This window comes from Gallinula chloropus, assembly GCF_964237585.1.
Source record: "Gallinula chloropus genome assembly, chromosome: 23".
Taxonomy (NCBI): domain Eukaryota; kingdom Metazoa; phylum Chordata; class Aves; order Gruiformes; family Rallidae; genus Gallinula; species Gallinula chloropus.
Window position 1 is genome coordinate 7,597,572 of NC_140108.1, and position 17,329 is coordinate 7,614,900.

The following is a 17,329-nucleotide window of genomic DNA, read 5'->3' on the forward strand; positions in this document are numbered from 1 at the left end:
TTGGAACGCAGGTTTATCCAGTGTTTACGTCCACCCTCCCCAACTTCTGCAGCCACGGACAGTATTTTGTTGCCTGCCTTGCCCTGCCCAAGCGCCTGGGACTCAGTGAGGAAGTGGGAACCTGCCTGGAAGATGCAAGCAGAGTGTCTGCGCCTTAAGAAACATGCCTTGACCTGACTTACTCATGAGAAGGACCTTCTCCCAGCCTCCCCTCTATCAGTAGGTCGATCTCCCTGTGGAAGTGCCTCTGGACATTCGTTAGGGCATCAAGGCTTGGTTTGAATTTTTATCTTGTTTTGGGGTTGTGTTTTGTTTTGTTTTGTTTTTTTTTTTTAATTTTAATTTAAGATTCTTATTTTTTACACACAAATTGTCAAATGGAACAGGATTTTCTATTTGCTTAGGAGCTTCCCCAGGGTTGCCCACTCAGGGCATTAGTAAAATGTTAAACACACTTGAATGTTTTCATTAGGTCCATCATTTCTAAGTGAGAAGTGTTTTTTAGGCTGAATCCTGGGGTAGCCTCATGGCCTGTGAGGGTGAGAAACAGAGAGCACTGCCTGGGCCCAGGTATTTGCACCTCCCTTCATCCTTTTTCTTCTCATCCTCCTCCTCCTTTTGCCTTTACCAGTTTGAGGTTTCTATGCAAGCCTGCCAAAGCACACCCAGCAGCCCCGCTGCTGTAGCCCAGCGGGTGCCTGTGTGGGTGCCTGGGAGTCTGCAAGCTGCTCTGTGTGCGTGGGGTGCAGGGTGGAGCTGGGAGACAGGGGTGAGCATCTCCATCCTTGGCTCTGTGCGTTGAGCTACGTGAAATCCCACCTCCTTGACGGGTGTTGAAGAGCAGGAAAGCGGCTTCGACTGTGTGCTGTGCTTTTAGCCACCCCTAGCGAGTAACAGCCTAGGATGCTATTCTGAGCTGAACCTCTCGAGCTGGGCCCCTCTAAGCTTGCTGCAGCCCTGCTGTTCCCTTGCTGCACGCCCTCTTCTGTGCCCTGCCACTACTCGCAAGGCAAGTGTTGTGTCCGCTGAGTAGGGGTGTTGTAGGAGCGTTTGTGACTTGACCAGTGCTGTGAAGACGAGTGTGTCACCGAGTGAAGTGTTGATGAGGCTTGACCTGTGACTGCCAGCGCTTCCTGCTGCACCAGCCTCAAGTCCTGCAAGTAACTCCTGCCAAAGAGCCCCTTCCCACAGGACTCAGCCATGTGTGTGAGTGTGTGACCTTGGGTCCCAGCACCAGCATCCCAGCCTCCGGAGCGTGCGCCGTGTTGAAGTCCTCTGGGTCTGTGGAACTGGAGGGGCTTTGCTGTGGGTTGGGCTTGCAGTGCCTGGAGGGAGGGCTGGCTCCAAGTGCTCAACAGGAGGGGTTGAACAAAAGCACAATGACGTACCTTGGCTGTATTTCCTGGCTGGTTGTTCTGGTCCCTTGTCACAGGGACAGGAGAACTGTTTATTTTTATTGCACTTTTAATAAATGTTGAATATTCTCAAGAATCTGTTTTTTTTTCTCCCTTTCTTTTGAAGTGGTTTGATTTTTGGGAGAGTGGCTGACAGCTGGTATGGATGGGGGGAGCATCCTGAATGTCTCAGGGCCCTCCTTTCACTTGCTTTGAATCTTCCTGTGTCTGTGCACGAGCACGAGGTTCAGCTGTGTGTTAGCCAAGCCTTCAACCTTCATTTCTGAGGATGTGGTGGGAAGGGGACATGCAAGGGGACACGTGCAGAGGGACAGCCCCATGAGGATGCTGCGACAGACTCCTGGGAAGAGCTGGAGCATCTCTCTGTCCCTTCTGCCAGCCTGACAGTAGATGTTCTGAGGCTGAAGGTGTTACCCCCCTCTTGCCCTGCCCTTGGGTTTCATCAGCGGGGGTTGGATGGTAACAAAGCTGTAGTGTCGAAGCCCTTCATGTCTACTGGTGTCTGTTTTTAAGGCTTAGCCACACACGTGCCTCGGGTAGAATGGAAGTGCTTTCTCTGCCATAAGTCTGAGAGAGTTGTTTTTTCTGAGAACACACTTAAACTGGTGGTGTGGAGATGTCCTTTGAGTGGTGAGGACACAGGGGACACCAGTGAGAATGGCTGTGGGGCCCAGGGGCTTTGGCAGAAGCTGGTACAGCGCCTGGAGCAGTGGTTGGCACAGGTAACACCAGCCTGCAGCTGAGCAGCGAAGGTGCTGCAGGTACAGCACACCCAGCAGCTTTCCCCTGAAGTTTGGCATAGCAACAGACTCCAGTTACTTCTGCTGTTGCTTCAGCCTTTTCTATTTGGAATGAGAATTTCTGGGAAGGGAGATGAAGCGACTTTCCAGCCGAGAAGGAGCAAAAGAGCAGCAGTCTGCAGCTTCTCCTTTTCCAGGTCCAGTCAGGTAAAACACAGAGCCAACAACACTGCCTAGACAGAGGTAAGTGTGAATTTACAGGGAAAAGCTGTCCATGTGTGTGGGATTGTACAGCGTGGGGACAGCCAGCGTGGGGGCCAGGGTATGGACATGCCCCCTGTGCCATAGCTCCCGTGGTCTGGGAACGCAGCCGGCCCCTGGGCTGCTCAGTGAACCCCTCCAACTGCGAGTCAGAAGGGGAAATGTGGAGTAATTGCTACAAATGGACACCTTGCATTGTACAAAACATAATTTAATAGATACACGTATGGCACTCGCATACAATACTGTCTTACAGCCCTGTGTGTGACTAGAAAACGGCGCCTTCATCACGAAGGCTTTTCTTAATCACTGTCAGAAAATCACTGCATTTCAGTAAAGATATACTGTAAGCAACTGGCCTGTGTCTCAATACTGACACACTTTCAGGTTAGGAGGGTAAAGCTGTCAAGAGCTGGAGCTCCTTTTGGTTTGGCAACAGTTTGCCCGTGAGAAGTACGAGTGGCGCTCGCTGATTGATGAGGGGCAGGGTTACACTGCTTGTGCCTAACCGAGCTCAGCTCCAGGCCCCAAAATCTATCACCAGGTTAGGGGTGAGTGGGCTTGAAGCGTCGTCTTTGGGAAAGCGAGTGGAATGGCTGCTCTTAATTCAGTTCCGAGGATGGAAACCCACCTCGGGTGGGGAGGGGTGGCAGCTCCGGGGCTTGTCAGCAGGAGGCAGCATTTACACCTCCAACCCTGAGTAAATCAACGAACAGGTTCCAAGCATGTGGAACAGGGTTACTTTTCATCTGTGTATATGGCTTTGACATGTCTTTACCCTCCCAGTCCCAGCTCCTCTTAGGAATAATCATGTAGATCCTTCAGCTTGCAAAAATAGCCCTTTATTCCCTAAGGGAGTTAGAGGAACTGCACCCCCTGGCATCTGCTGCCCAGCCTAGACAGCACATGGCCATGTGCCACTCCAGGCAAACAGTCCTAGAAACCTGCCTGCTGCTTTCCCAGCTCTGGTTTCTATGGAGAGTTTGGCAGTGGGATGCTGAGGCAGCTCCTGGGCTGGGGGCAGCTTGGCAGACACGTATTTCAGCAGAGCGTGGACACGTGTGTTCGAGTGCAGGCACAGAGTGAGCATGGGGAGCAGCCACAGGGGCTGCCAGCAGGCCAAGGGATGCCATCAGGGCAGCAGGTCCTGGTCCTGCCTCCCTGGCACACTGTGGGACGGGACCAAGGGGCTGCCTGGCTGCTACTGGAACAGGGATTGTGTCACTGGTGTTGCTGGCGTGGTGTGTTTAGGGGGGAGGTACTCTGGCCTGCTCATTGCGACAGTCCTTGTGAAGCAGCGGAGGTTCCCTGTCTTCAGGGCACACTGGACTGGCCACAGGATGATGCAGAAGAGGATGATGATCAATGCAGACAGCAGGACTATGCGCTTCCAGTCATCGCACATGTCACAGCGGGACAGCCTCCCAGCCAGCCCCGTCGGGGGGGCCTCCGGGCTTTCTGGCTTGCTCATGGCAACATCAATGGAGATACAGGAGTCTGGATTCTCGGGGTCATCGGACGACTGACGGCAGCACAGCTTGGTCCCTTCCATCCAGAGCACCTTCTCGTGCTGGAGTTCAGGGGGAAGCGTGGCAAGCAGCTCCTTGCTGGTCTCCAGTGCCGGGGCACCTTCCAGAGGGATGCTGGTCAGCTGCCTGCAGAAGGGACATGGCAGCTGGTCCTCTGGTTGGTTTGGGGGCAGCCCCGTGCTCAGGCGGGCCACGCATTCCAGGCAGAAAACATGGGAGCACTGGAGCAGCTTGGGAGTCTTGAAGGTGTTGTCGTAGGTGTTGAAGCAAATGGAGCACTCCACAGGGGAGGTTGGCTTCGGGGATGTCGGGTTCGGAGAGCCTGGCTTGTCGGTTGGGGACCTCGCCTTCCTCTTGCCATCTCCTGGTGATGTGACAACAATGGGGCTGATGGGGATGGGGATTTCACTGGGAGATGCAGGGACTGGGCTGGTGGGAGAGTCTGGCGTGTTGGAGTGCCACAGCTGCGTGAAGCACGACATGACGGAGCCCCGGGAAACAAAGAGAGCCCTGGGAGACTCTGGAAGAGAACAGAAGCACAGCCTTCATTTCAAACAATGTGAAGACACCCGTCACCACAGCTATGATTAACCCCTTAAAAGGAACCAAGAGCAAGTCCGCTGCTTCCGCTGCATCCTGAACCTGGGACAGATCCCTGCTAGAGGAGAGAACGACACAGGTGGCCTGTCCGAAGCTGCGTACCACAGGTAAAGTTAAATGTCCTGCAAAGAAGGAAGCAACCAGCAGAGATCCACCATCCAGCCAAAGCCTCTCCCCCAGAACCACCATGGCGTTAGAGATGGGTGCAGCCTTTCCCCGTACATGCCTCCCTCTGGGCAGAAAAAACAACAACCACCTACCCCGGCTGGTGCTGCCCGACACCTGAGCAGGGAGGAGAGCAGAAGACTCCATGAGGCCAAGTAGGGACCTCGCTATGGCAGCCTATTAGTCTGGGAGGCACTCAGATATTATGGTGGCAGCATAGGCAAGGCCTAAGAGACAGATAACACTGTTCAGTTGTGGAGGTAGTAGAGGGGTGAATCTCTTCTTGGTGTGCTTGGACAGAGCTTTGTGCCTTGGATCGTGGCTCTGCGCGCTGCCTAGCTCGCAGGCGAGATACCACCCCGCGATGCTGCCTGGGTCTGTCTGCCTCAGGAGTGGTCTGAGCTCCCCCACGTCACAGGAGAGCCCAAGGGAGGTGAGGAAATGCTGTTCTCTCACAAACTTCACCCCATCCTTGGCCCCCGAGCAGCACACGGAGCGTCTCTCGTCACCGTGACACAGCAAGAAAGGCAAGGTTGGAGGAAGTGGCCTTGGTGCCAGCGCGAGGGGAATTCTCCATTATTTCCTTGTTGCTCTGGCTTCCTGAGGGAAACAGTTCTTCCTTGTCTGCAGCCCTGGAGGTGTGCCAGCACGGCCCCAGCCTCACCGTGTGCTGCCATGTGCTCTCTGCTTTGTTGTGGTGCTCAGACCGGGGCCTGGCCTTGGACGCCTCATACACTGCTTCCACCAAATTGCTTTTCAGCTCACTCCAGCCTTTCCAGCAACCTAAGCACTGCCTTGGATCCCAGCTCTCCTTGGCTGCATACCTTCTGCTACTCAGCTACCTGACTTTTCAGCTCTGGAGCAGTTTTACCTGAAAGCAAGCCTCTAGCTGGAGGAAATTCCCAGCGAGGGCTCCGGTGCCGTGTGCCTGGGGAGCATTTTTTTAGGGTGTGTAACTGGACAAGCCTGGCTTGATTCTTTGTGCTGGGAGATTTACCCATGACAAGCCAGTATGTTCAGATTGCTGCTGTAATTATAGGTCTCCAGTCCATCCAGCGATGGCTCACCACCAGCATGGGCTAGAGACTCTGCATCTCAGCATGAGAGGCTGATTTAAGGTACCAGAAAGACCCTGTACTCCTCACATCACACAGGAAAAGGCTCTGTTGTTTAGGGATGAAATATTCTTCCCTCTCCCATCACAGCAAGCATGGCCAGAGCTGCACCCAGCTCGAAGAACCATGCTTATTTTTCCTTCTCTTGCTCTAAACAGAGACGTTTTTTGCTGAAGCCTCTCTAAATTTTCAGTCACAGATCATCTGTGCCTTTCAGCGAGTTGTAATGGGGGAGTTTGGGGGTTTTTAATGTATCTTTTCCTGGCTGCAGGGCTCAATGCACCTATTAGCACAGTCTGGCAGATGCTGATGAATTTACAAACCCGAGCCCAAACTGGCACAGAGGTGAGGGAAACCCCTGGTTTTGTAGGGGTTTGGGTGGGTTTTTTCACTAAATCTCCTGTTTTGCAGAACTCCAGCCCCTACACCCAGTTTGTTGGAGCTGCTCTGCTTGGAGCCATCATCAGAAGCCACGAGCAGCCACACGGGTGGCAGAAGGTAACCTCGGACACAGGGAGCCTTTACCTGCACACGCTGTCATTTCATAACCTGTCTGGAAAAAGCTGTTTTTACTACTCAGGAATACGACAGCTTAGAGCAGCAGCAGCACCTTGAGAGCAGACTTGAGGAAGTTTACTCACGACAGTTGCTTTTAAGTGAAGCTGCAAGCTTTTGCCCTCGTTTTCCCCTCGTTAGAGATGACTGTGACGCTCCAGATGCTCGTTGGTTTATGATAAATCTCCTATCTATTATTTTTATCAGCATCTTAGTGTTACGTGGCACCTTGATCAGACGTGACGCAGGTAGATACGAAGAGTAAGGCACAGAGTTGAGATGTGGGACAGGTGGTTTGAATTCCTGCTCTGCTGTGCTGGAGAGGTCAGCCCCTGCCCACACCTCGTGGCTTCTGGTGTGTTGCCTTAGAGCTGATGCTCAGAGAGTTAAATTGAGTTTGGGCAGCAGCCTCACGCAGGGATCAAGCTCTCTTCTCCTGGGCACTGCTGCTGCTATACTACTAAATGAGATCTGGTCGTTAAAGCTGGAGGGTCCCAATGACCACACGCAGCGGGGGGTCTCACTAGAACTAGTTGGGGTGGGGGGTTGGTTTGGCTGCTTTTCTGCTGGGTTTTTTTTTGCACTACACAATCACATTAATTTTTTTAAAATTATTATTAATTCTTTTAATGCCAGACAGTAGCTTCTATTGTTCAGCCCTCCCAGCTCCTACTGCTTTTTCTCAGAGCCTGCAGCTATTTACCTCACTGACAGCCCAGGGCTTTCCAGCAACTTTGGGAACACGAGTAAATAACTACACCATTCAGGAGAGACACATAAACTCAGATTTAAAGCTAAGCAGTTAAGTACTTTTTACTTCCCAGAGAGTTCAGGAAAGCTTCTTTCTACACTGTAAAACCAGGCAAAGGAGCACACACAGGAAGGTAGGGACCAGCACCACTCTGTAATGATTCCATAACGGCATCTTTAACCCTGAGCAACTGAATACACAGCAAGTTAAGAGGTGTACAGCAGATTAAAGTCTATAAATACCTGTTCAGAGTGCCGTTCAGAAGGAGTAAAGCATGGTCTGGGCTCTTGATTTCTACCCCTGAAGGCTCTTCTCTCCAGAGGACAGTCTTAGGCTCAGGGTCTTTTGTATTTGTTAAGCCTCCTTCTGCTACTCGAGCTCCCCCGTAGCCTCCCAGGTTGTTTCCAGGCACGGTAGATCTGGCAAGACGAGTAACCTCTACGAGCTCCCTGTGTACAAGTGGCCCTGGCGCTGTAATTCAGGTATCTTTTATACCTTCCTGTCTGGAGGTGACTTACCTGCTCCACCTGCCTTTCCCCATTACCCCTGAATCACTCCATTGGCTGCGCGCTCCCGCTCCAGCCAGTTCCTATGACAAACAGGGCAGGCTGGAATGCTCCTGATAAGGGGCAGCGCTGCTGGGGACACCCGCATGGGTCTGCCTTGGGGAAGCCGTGGGAGAAATGTTAAATCCTTCATCTTCTCAGGGCTGGGGAAGGCTACCTGTGTGCTGGTAAATTCTCAGGGTTCTTCCTCTAGCTTTACGGTTGTTTTTTTAACCTCTCCTCAGTCTGGTCCAGTTTGAGCAGGTTGACTGGGTGCATTTTCACAGGGCAGCAAATTTGCCAAAGGGAAATGTCACAACACCTAAAAAAGGGCAGTTACTCTTCTCTCATTTCTTCATGAAGGAGGAAAACAAAAAAAAATCCCTTGAAAAGTGCCTTAGATTAATAACAAAACCGGGATCCTGGCAGTCAAATTTCTTGTGACTGGTTGAGGAAAAAAGAAGTGTTTGCAATAGAAAAATCCAGTACAACTTTGAAAGCCTGAAAGCTGTTTATAAATTGTTTATACACAATCATACAGCTGCCTCAAGCTCCTGTGGAATTGTTCAAAATAGTAGGGAACCTGCTTTGGCAGGGGGGTTGGACCCGATGATCTCTTGGGGTCCCTTCCAACCCTTACGGTTCTGTGAGTCTGTGGTTGTTACAGAGGCAGGATTTCATCCTTTGTGGCTTTTGGTAATAACTTACATAGATAAATATTATTTGACCTGCAAACCTTTTGTGGTTCTAAGGACATCAGTCTGTGATCCAGAAAAAAGACCCAGCAAATTTAAACTTACAGATGGATGAGGAAACAAATGTGTGTGGTGGTGGTGGTGGTAAGTAACAAACATTGACAATTTAGTCTGGTCCTTATTTGCTGCAAAATACATCTTTTTATTATTTAGTTTCTCAAAACAAAAAAACCCGAAACCCTGTGGAGTTTTTTCAGGGTGGCATCAGGAAGCCCCTTCTTAAAAAGAAAAAAAAAGTTGAGAAACTTCATGCTGAAAATGTAGGGAGCAGCATTCATCCCTTGGGACAGAGAAGTGTCTGAACCCCACAGACCTCACGGGCAGCCAGCCGCAGCTTGCTTGGCTTCCACGTGGCTCTATTTCAGGTCACACTGGTCAGCTCTAGTGAGCTGAAATCTAGGAGGATTTTAATATGAGAAGCATGTTGAAATGACCAGTTTTAAACCAGTTTTAGGATTAAAACTGAGGTTACCTGACCCTTCCACAGCTAGAAGGATCGGGGTTAGCGTACTGCTCCTTGTGATGAGGTCCATGGGTGGCTCTCAGAGACAAACTCCTCAGTGGAGAATGCAGGTTAAGACTGAACTTTCCCAGATGTGCATCTCACTGGGATTGCTCCCTCGATGATGTACACGCGTCCCTTAGGAGTAACAGCCCTTACCCTAGACTGGGCCTGCGACCAGGGTGCACCCCATCTATTTATGTGGCTGTGGAGGGCTGAGGGAGGCTGGGAAGTGCACGCCGCTGCCTACGGCTGACAGAGCAGGATGTTTGATGCGTGGATGCAAATCAGGTTTTTAGAAGTCTTGCTCACTTAGTCACTTGTGGGAGCACTTTGGTAAACTGGGCTCAAAATTAAGTGTTTCAGGAGTGTACCAGGGTATGTTATGCTTGGTAATGTGAATCCTGGGGTTGGGGCTGGCTGAGACCCTCTCCCTGGCAGTCAGCGGAGTGATGGTGATTCACAGTCTGATCATGCCCTAAATCAAGACATGGGCACGTTTTAAGCCTTGATGATTCCAGGAGTGCTGGACTGCAGTGTGAGCAGACCACAGCCAGGTCAGAGCTTCAGTGTTTCAGAGGCTGTCGACTGGAAGGGGTTGATTTCGACCCAGCAGCTGAGAGCCTGGGGCAAACTGGGCCGCCCTACACGTGCCCACATGCTCCTCCCTGTGCAAGGATGCACCAGGTACCGTACCAGGATGACGAACTAGGGCTTGGCTTCCAAAAGTGAGTGGGAGGCTTGCTGTTATTTTTATCTGCTGCTTGGAGGAATAAACGCAGCATGTCAGGAGCTACAGCTGGTCTGGGGTGGATCCCAGAGGGTTGGGAGCATCAGGTGTGGGAGCACAGACCTCCAGGTTGGCACTGAAAGGAACTGTGGTGCTAAGTGGGAACAGTTTCTTTATTAATGCTGCTGTTTCCTGGGCTTGCATGACACACGGGCACCTCGGGTGCCTCTCAAAGGTATTCTCTGTGTGCAGGGCTATGCAAACAGCAGTATGGAAATGCTTCTAAATTGATTCTTGCTAAGCCACAGAGGAATGACAATGATGTGACTGGAACAGTGGGGTGAGATGTGGGAGATACAGGTACCTGGCATCCACACCGTGACCTTGAGCAAAACAATTCCCATGGACTTCTGTGTCTTGTTTCCTAAGTAAATCATTAGATAAAGGAAATAAATAAACTTAAGAAAAGGGATTACGAGCCTTTCCCTTTTGGTCACAGACTTTGTCTGGATTGTGTAGTTAAGTGGGAACCTGGGAGGGATGGGGCTTCAGCCAGACACCTAACATAGGATCCTATCTGCAGTCACCAACTGTGATTGAAATACTGAAGCTTTCAACTGTCAGACCCTTCCCACCATCACCTCTCCCTATTTTGCCAGCATCAGTAACCATTGCTGTCCCATCCAGGACTGTGGGTGAAGTGATGAGATCTTCTGAACGGTATGTGTTCTTTTTTGGGGGGTTTAGGAAGGCCTGTAATGAGAAGGTTTTTGGATGTAACCATGAGAAAACTTGCAGAGACTGCTGATTGCAGCTTCAGGCTGTTTCCTTGGCCTCTGTTTACCTCCACCACTGCCCAGGTATGTAACTCCCCTCATTCTCCATGTAGTTTGCCTCACTGGATAAACTAAAGCCAGCAAATAAAGATGGGTGGGGGGGAAAAAAATTCAAACTCAGAAGCCACCAAGCAATGAGCACTGAGCCTCATCTGATCTCTCCCCATCCCAGGCTAGCTAGTTTCTCGTTGTTATGTACCACTTTGAGTATCTGGGGGTGCTGCCTTTTTGTTCATGTTTTGGGTGTTGCTGATGGCTCTGATTTGCTAAGATACATACTAAGGCTGTATATAAAACCTGGAAAGGCTTTCAAAGTCTGTTTGTGGAGGGAGGAGTTGCTACAGAAGGACAAAAGTGCCGAGAGCCGAATCGCTTTGGACTCATCCTTTGCAGGCTGAAACTCCAGCGTACGTAGTGTCCTTCCTGCCTACAAAGGATGTGCCTCCTAGGTTCAGAGAGCTGCCCCTTGCCTTCAAAGGCAAAAATAAGGCTTAGGACAGACGTGCTGGTTTTAACCGGGTGAGAACAAGGCTGTCTAGATCAAACACCCTTGTTCAGTGAGGAACAGAGGTCTCTGCCAGGTTAAACACTTGCAGCAGGAGGATACGACTTAGATTATGTTTTCTATTAGCTCAGACATTCACGTGCCTGCTCCCAAGCTACTGAAAGCCAGTGAAAATACACACAGAGGCTCCCCCAGCGCCTGTGCCTTTTGGCCCAGGTCCAGCTCAGTAACTGAGCTCTCCACCTTCCCCTGCCGCTGTTATCACATCTTAATCGGATGCAGAAGAAGCTGTAAGAACCAGCACTGCCTGAGTTTTCCTGGCAAACAATTCTTTGGCCTCGAGCTAGCATCACTTCTTGATCCTCAGAGTGAGGAGCCCTGATGCTCTCTGCAATTAATGCTCCGGGGTGGTAAACAGCACCATTAAGTGATGTTTCCCATGCTAGCTCATGGAGCTCTTTTATTTGCCTGGCTTCACGTGAAGCTAGCTGCCCAGCCAGGTGTTCACCATGAAGTCTTATCATTGCAGCAGTAGTTTGCACCTACGGCTAGACTGGGCTATTTAAATTCCAAAGTATGTACCGTGTGCTGTCAGGAAAGAGCCTTGGTGAGTCATCAGATAAGTGAGACGGGAACTCGCTGTGGGATACTCTAATGTAATTATATTTTATCCTTCTCTAACTGTTTCTATCAGGCAATCTCAAGACACTTCACAGACGTGGTGAACTGCGCCTTCCAATAACTCTGTCTGTGCAGGACGTTATCTCCTCCTGCAGCTGGGGAGGTTTCGTGGTGCTCAGGAAGCCGGGGCAGGGCTGGGAAATGCTGCTGTGACCCCTGTGCAAGCGGCAGTGCCTGGGCACAGCGTGCCCCTTAGCGTGGCAGAGGGGTAAGACTTCAAGGAGATGCTGGAGTGGGAAGCACCCTCAGAGCTCCACATTAAGATAAGTGTCCACTAAGGTAGGATCTAGAGAAAACCCGTGGTGCTCCTGTTAGCTAAGGACACAGATTGTGGCCCTCGGGTGGGTCCTGTCCTCTGGGCCACAGTCTGTGTCCTTAGCTCGTGGCTCTGTAGCCTAACCTCATTCAAACACTGGATCCAGCTGGCACCACACTGTGTGCTGCTCTGCGCTTCCTGTAGGCACCAGGAGAGCACCATGATTAGATAATCGTTACAAAGCACAGATGCAACATAGCAATTTTGCTGATACTCTGTAACTCATGTGAGCATTACTCTTCAGTGGCCTGAGGCCGTATGACTCAGCCACTCACGGCTAGATGCTCAAATAGCAAGGATAGCATCCATTCCCTGGACATAAGGTCAGGTCCTTTTTTTTTCCCAGCCCTTTATTTCTGAAGGAGTAAGTGGCTTTTGGCTGAACTGGGGTCTATAAATCATTGCTGATCCATGATACCACACCTAGGAGAATGTTGGCTTTCCAGGTGTCCGTGTTGCTTCTGTAGTGGCTTGCAAGGAAAGTTTGGTATCGACAAACATAAACAGTGGCTCAGAGGAAGAGTAAGTCACACCAGAATTAAGGTCCTTTCAGTGAGCGTGGCAGCAGTTTTAGTTAAGCTGTAGCCACAATGTGGCCCATGAAAGGAGCAGGGCTAGATGGAATGTAGTTAGATGTTCCCAAGAACTGCAGTGGCAGCTCCTTTTGATGCTGTGAGAGGCTCCAGTGCAGCTGGAGTTGCGATTAATGCGTGTAAAGTGTGTGGGGACCAAAGTTGTCACTCTCCCAAAACACAAACGGGATGCTCTTCCCATGAGCCAGTAAGGTAGCTGCTGTTGTTGCTGGTCCTTGAATCAGTTCTCCAGGGGCAGCTGCAGCCAGAGCACATTGTTGAAGAAGGAGACTACCAGGACTAGAGGAACGGCAACAGCAGCGAGGGGAAGTGCAAAGGCAGAGAGCTCTCACCACCACATCGTTAATTGCCCTCCTGACTGTCCACGGAGGCTGTGTCCCAGCAGTGTTACTCACTTCCCGGCCCGTGTGGTGACATGATGAACTCGGGAAACGGGCTGTGATGTCAGCGCGAGGAAGGGGAGGTCTGAGGGACACCCTGCGCCTCCTCTCCTGACTCGTCCTGACGTAACAAGCCACCTGCCCTCTGCAGGCCAAGTCCTGCTCTTCCACACACCAACCGGGCTCAGCACCACTTGCACCTGCACAGGATGCCTCACCCCACTGGGGTGTCTTGCACCCATCAGAGCACATCCAGCCTGGAAGGGGTGTTGGGATGTTAATGCTGCTGACCAGGGACACCCTCAGGTACACCAGACCTGAGCTCTGGTGTGTGGATCACCATCAGATCACGAGTGGTGACGAGGGACAGGCTTCTTTCTGGTGGCTGTGGTGACTGCTTGCACCCCGAGAGCTCTCTCCTAGCACTGCTCTCTTCTGGTTACAGATAGCACGTTCTGGGTTGATCCCTTTTGCTTTCTTCACCCTGCAGGAATCCACCAGCTTGAGAAGGATCTGATGATGACCATACCTTCTCAGCAATCTCCAAGGACAAGCATGACCCTAAGCTCATTTCTGTGTCACGTCCTCCCCACCCCAAGGGATGAACCAGCAGCCTTCCCTCTCCTATCCCCACAGGTGTCATCCCACAGTCCCTGTGTATGACGTAAGTAATCACCAGAGACACTTTTCCACAAAGCTCAGCAGGGTAGTGGTGGATGTGGTGACCTCTCTAACTTCCAGCTGGGGTGACACCATCACACCTCGGTCTCAGTGGCACTGTATTTCTCCTGTGCTGAGCAAGCACAGCACTCCACCTACTGTCTCCTTCCCTTTCCCTGAGCCGTATCACAGTCAGTCCTAATACTTGGGAAGTACTTCTTCTCTTTGTCTTTCCTTTTGTTTATTTTCTTCTCTAAAGCCTCAGAGGGAAACATGAAAAGCAGTCGGTGTTGGCACAAGGGTAAAACGTCCTTCCAGGGCAGCAGATCACTTATCACCGTTGCCCTTATACAGAGGTGATGAAGGAACATAAGGATGTTCTTTTTGCCTTCATAAAAGTTTAATTTCTAACTTCATCCCTGAGCCTGGTTCTGTCCCCAAACACTTCCTGACATATGGATCTGAGCTGGAGAGACAGGCTCATGCTCGGTGTTCCAGCAAGAGACATCATTTCAGTTAATGGTTCAAAAGGAAAGAGCAGTCATGAGTGATGTCCCTTTAATGTATTTCTACTATTTTCCATATACATATTTATTGTGCTATTTTAGCAAAGTAGGACACTGGAGCCCTTGGCAGCTCCAAATCACTTGGCGTTCACTCGGGTGACAGGTAGAGCCACAAAAGCTGGTGTTCCGTAAGTGTGTGACTAGAGAGAGCAAAACTAGGGGTTAACTCACCAAATCCTCAGTGGATATGAGTGGGTTTTCCACTGGGCCACTCGGGAGTTCCCTGGTGTGCTCACAGTCACTGAGGATAAGGAGTTTGGCACTTGCAGAGCCTTGGCGTGCTGTCAGCAGTGTGCCCAGGAAGGGCAGTGGCATCCTGTCTTATATCAGAAATAGTGTGGCCAGTAGGTCTGGGGAGGGGATTGTGCCCCTGGACTGGGCACTGGGGAGGCTGCACCTTGAGTGCTGGGTCCAGTTCTGGGCTCCTCACTCCAAGAAGGACAGTGAGGTCCTGGAATGAGTCCAGAGAAGGGCAACCAGGCTGGGGAAGGGACTGGAGGGCAAATCCTCTGAGGAGCAGCTGAGGGAGCTGGGGGTGTTCAGCCTGGAGAAGAGGAGGCTGAGGGGAGACCTTCTCCCCACCTCCCCTGCCCTGCCAGGAGGGTGCAGAGAGGTGGGCGATGGTCTCTTCAGCCAGGGGACAGGAGATGGGACAAGGGGCAATGGGCTCAAGCTGCCCCAGGGCAGGGTCAGCTCAGCTGGGAGGGAAAAGTTCTTCCCTGGCAGAGTTGTGGGGCTGTGGCACAGGCTGTCCAGGGGGCTGAGTCCCCATCCCTGGATGTCTTTAACAGAGGGGAGATGAGGTGCTCAGGGATCTGGTTTGGCACAGGACAGGAACGGTTGGACTCAATGCTCTTAAAGGTCTTTTCCAACCTTGTGATTCAGTGTGCACACAGTTGCACAGGTAAATGCTGCCCCCACTCTGGTCACATCCTCCTGCTGCTGTCATTGCACATCAGATGCTTCAAACAATATGCCCCATATCCTTTGCTGGGCGCTTGGCACAGCACAGCAGCACTAGCCTAACAACAATATTCCAGTGTCATTACTGGGCAGGATCTCTGTCCAGACACGGGCTGGCTGTCCCAGCAGAGCGGAAGCAGGAACTTGGAAGAGGGCTGTGTGATTTGGCCCTCTGCAACTAATGGGAAGGCCGGATCCCTTTTGAGAGTGATGGAGCTCAGAGGAACGCTGCAGTGTTTGTATTCACAGCGCAAAACATTTTCCATCTGTTAATACAGATACTCACTCTCGTTTACATATAAAATGCAAATGTTTGTGGGGTTTTTTTTTAACACTCACTTCCTCCAAGTCTAATCCTGTGCTAAACAGCAACTACTTACAGCGAGTTCAGCAGAGAAGGGGGATGCTCAGCAGCTGCTGGGAACAGACCTTTGGCGCCCAGACAAATTCAGCATCGTGTCCTGCCGCTCGACACGCTGCGCTCCAACAGAGGAGGAGCTGAAATAGAACTGCTGCAGATTCTCCACAGCAATCCTCCACCTAGTTAGCAGGATGAAAGATTAAGTTATAGATTATGGATCTGAGGTAGCAAAGCCCCAGGGACCTGAGTCTCAATTCAACTTCCAAGGATGCGGTGTGGATACACGTGGTTGGAGTTACTATGTGAGCTGCACGTCTCAGAGATTCCTCCTACCTGCTGCTCCATCTCTTGCTGAAGCAGCATCCTCCTGGAAGGCCAATACCTGAGTTTAGTTAGTCCACATGTAAAGAGTTTTCACTGAGCACAACATGAAGGGAGAGCAGAGCTCCTCTGGAGGGGCTTTGATGTATTTTTAATGCACCCAATGCAGACGGTGAGTGTTTTACAAATGGATTGATATTAACAGCTAAACTAATTGTGTACCAATTTGCTTTTCCTAAGTGCAGTCTTAAATATTTGTACAGCCAACATGGAATAAATAATTAAATTTCTCTAATCCTTCTTGCTATTCTTGCTAATGATCAACATTTCTGATGTAAAATTGGTTTTTTTGAAGAGCATCAAGCTTCCCTGGGTCTCCTGAGTGCCTTCCTTTCCCACATCTTGTGCTTCCTGACCTGTGGACAGCCCAAGTTAGGCTTAGCGTGGTTTCCCCTAGGGAAATAAGTATTGGCTGTGACGTAGGTGTCACGAGGGCGGCAGGTCTCTGTGTTATAAAAGGGCCTTTGATCAACCAGAGGTGAGGAAAAGACCTGGGAAGGTTTTGGTGAACTGTGACAGTGGTGGCAAAAAATGGAGAGGAAAACAAATCAAGCTCAGGTCTGCTGCTCTCTGGATCTGAGAGATGTACTGCGACTCCATCGGTTCTGTACCTCTTCTGGCATTTGTATGTCTCAGTCCTTCATGGTGTGTAAAACAGTTCCCAAAGGTCTGGCTCTGGTGCTAAAGGGGTTGGATCATGGCTCCAGTACTGGACATACTGGCCAGGCTAAATGACTGCTTCATTAGCACTGCTCAGTCCATCATGTACCTCTTCACACAGACAAGGAGATACAGAATTTAAAAAGCTCAAGAACCAGTTGCTGTTCTTTTTCTTCTGTGACCTGAAAATGATTCAGATAATATTTAATGGCAACTGTTAGAGTCACAATTCAGATTAAGGCCAGTATTTCAAATTAGTACCCAAATGCAAATCCATACATCAAGGACTGTTCCTATTATTTTCATTGCACTCTCTTTACAGAAGGGAAGGTAAATACTGACAGGTCTGGCAGTTCTGAAGGGAGGTGGGAATTTGGGGGCTTCAGTTTCTCAACCATAAGGAAGATTTGTCTTTCCACTTAGTGCATTTTCACAATTTTCTGTAACAAAAAAATTCTACAACAAAATAGATTGTAACAATTTTTTTTTTCCTTGCCATCCCCTTTTTATGTTGTGCATCATTCACGTTTGGTTTAAATGTTCTTGAGGCAGTTCAAATGACATACAGCTGCTTTCCTCACCCAACAATACCTACTCCTTTCGCCTTTCAGACGCAGTGCAATCATAACGCTGACTTGATGGGAGAATTATAGTCCTGGAAACAGACTGTGATGCCATAAAAATAAGCTCTTGTTGCCTGATCAGTGGGATAGATGGAGCTGCACTGCTTAGCAAACGGAGTCACTTCAGGAGAGACAGATGAA

General features: G+C 50.4%; 2 protein-coding genes across 3 annotated transcripts in view; one reads left to right on the forward strand and one right to left on the reverse strand.

Annotated features, from left to right (window-relative positions):
* LOC311200477 (tyrosine-protein phosphatase non-receptor type 11-like) overlaps positions 1–1,485 on the forward strand; it is a 51,230-nt gene extending 49,745 nt beyond the window's left edge. For both annotated transcript variants that reach the window (XM_084274718.1, XM_084274717.1), the window contains exon 16: positions 12–1,485. The gene's annotated coding sequence lies outside the window, so the exon portion shown is untranslated. The remainder of the gene's footprint in view (positions 1–11) is intronic.
* Positions 1,486–3,617: 2,132 nt separating this feature from the next.
* On the reverse strand, positions 3,618–4,857 carry RNF223 (ring finger protein 223; the record flags this gene model as incomplete). The annotated part of the gene is made up of 2 exons (XM_084274496.1): positions 3,618–4,465; positions 4,806–4,857. The coding sequence occupies 2 exons, from the start codon at positions 4,855–4,857 to the stop codon at positions 3,618–3,620; spliced, it is 900 nt and encodes a 299-aa protein (XP_084130622.1).
* Positions 4,858–17,329: the final 12,472 nt, after the last annotated feature.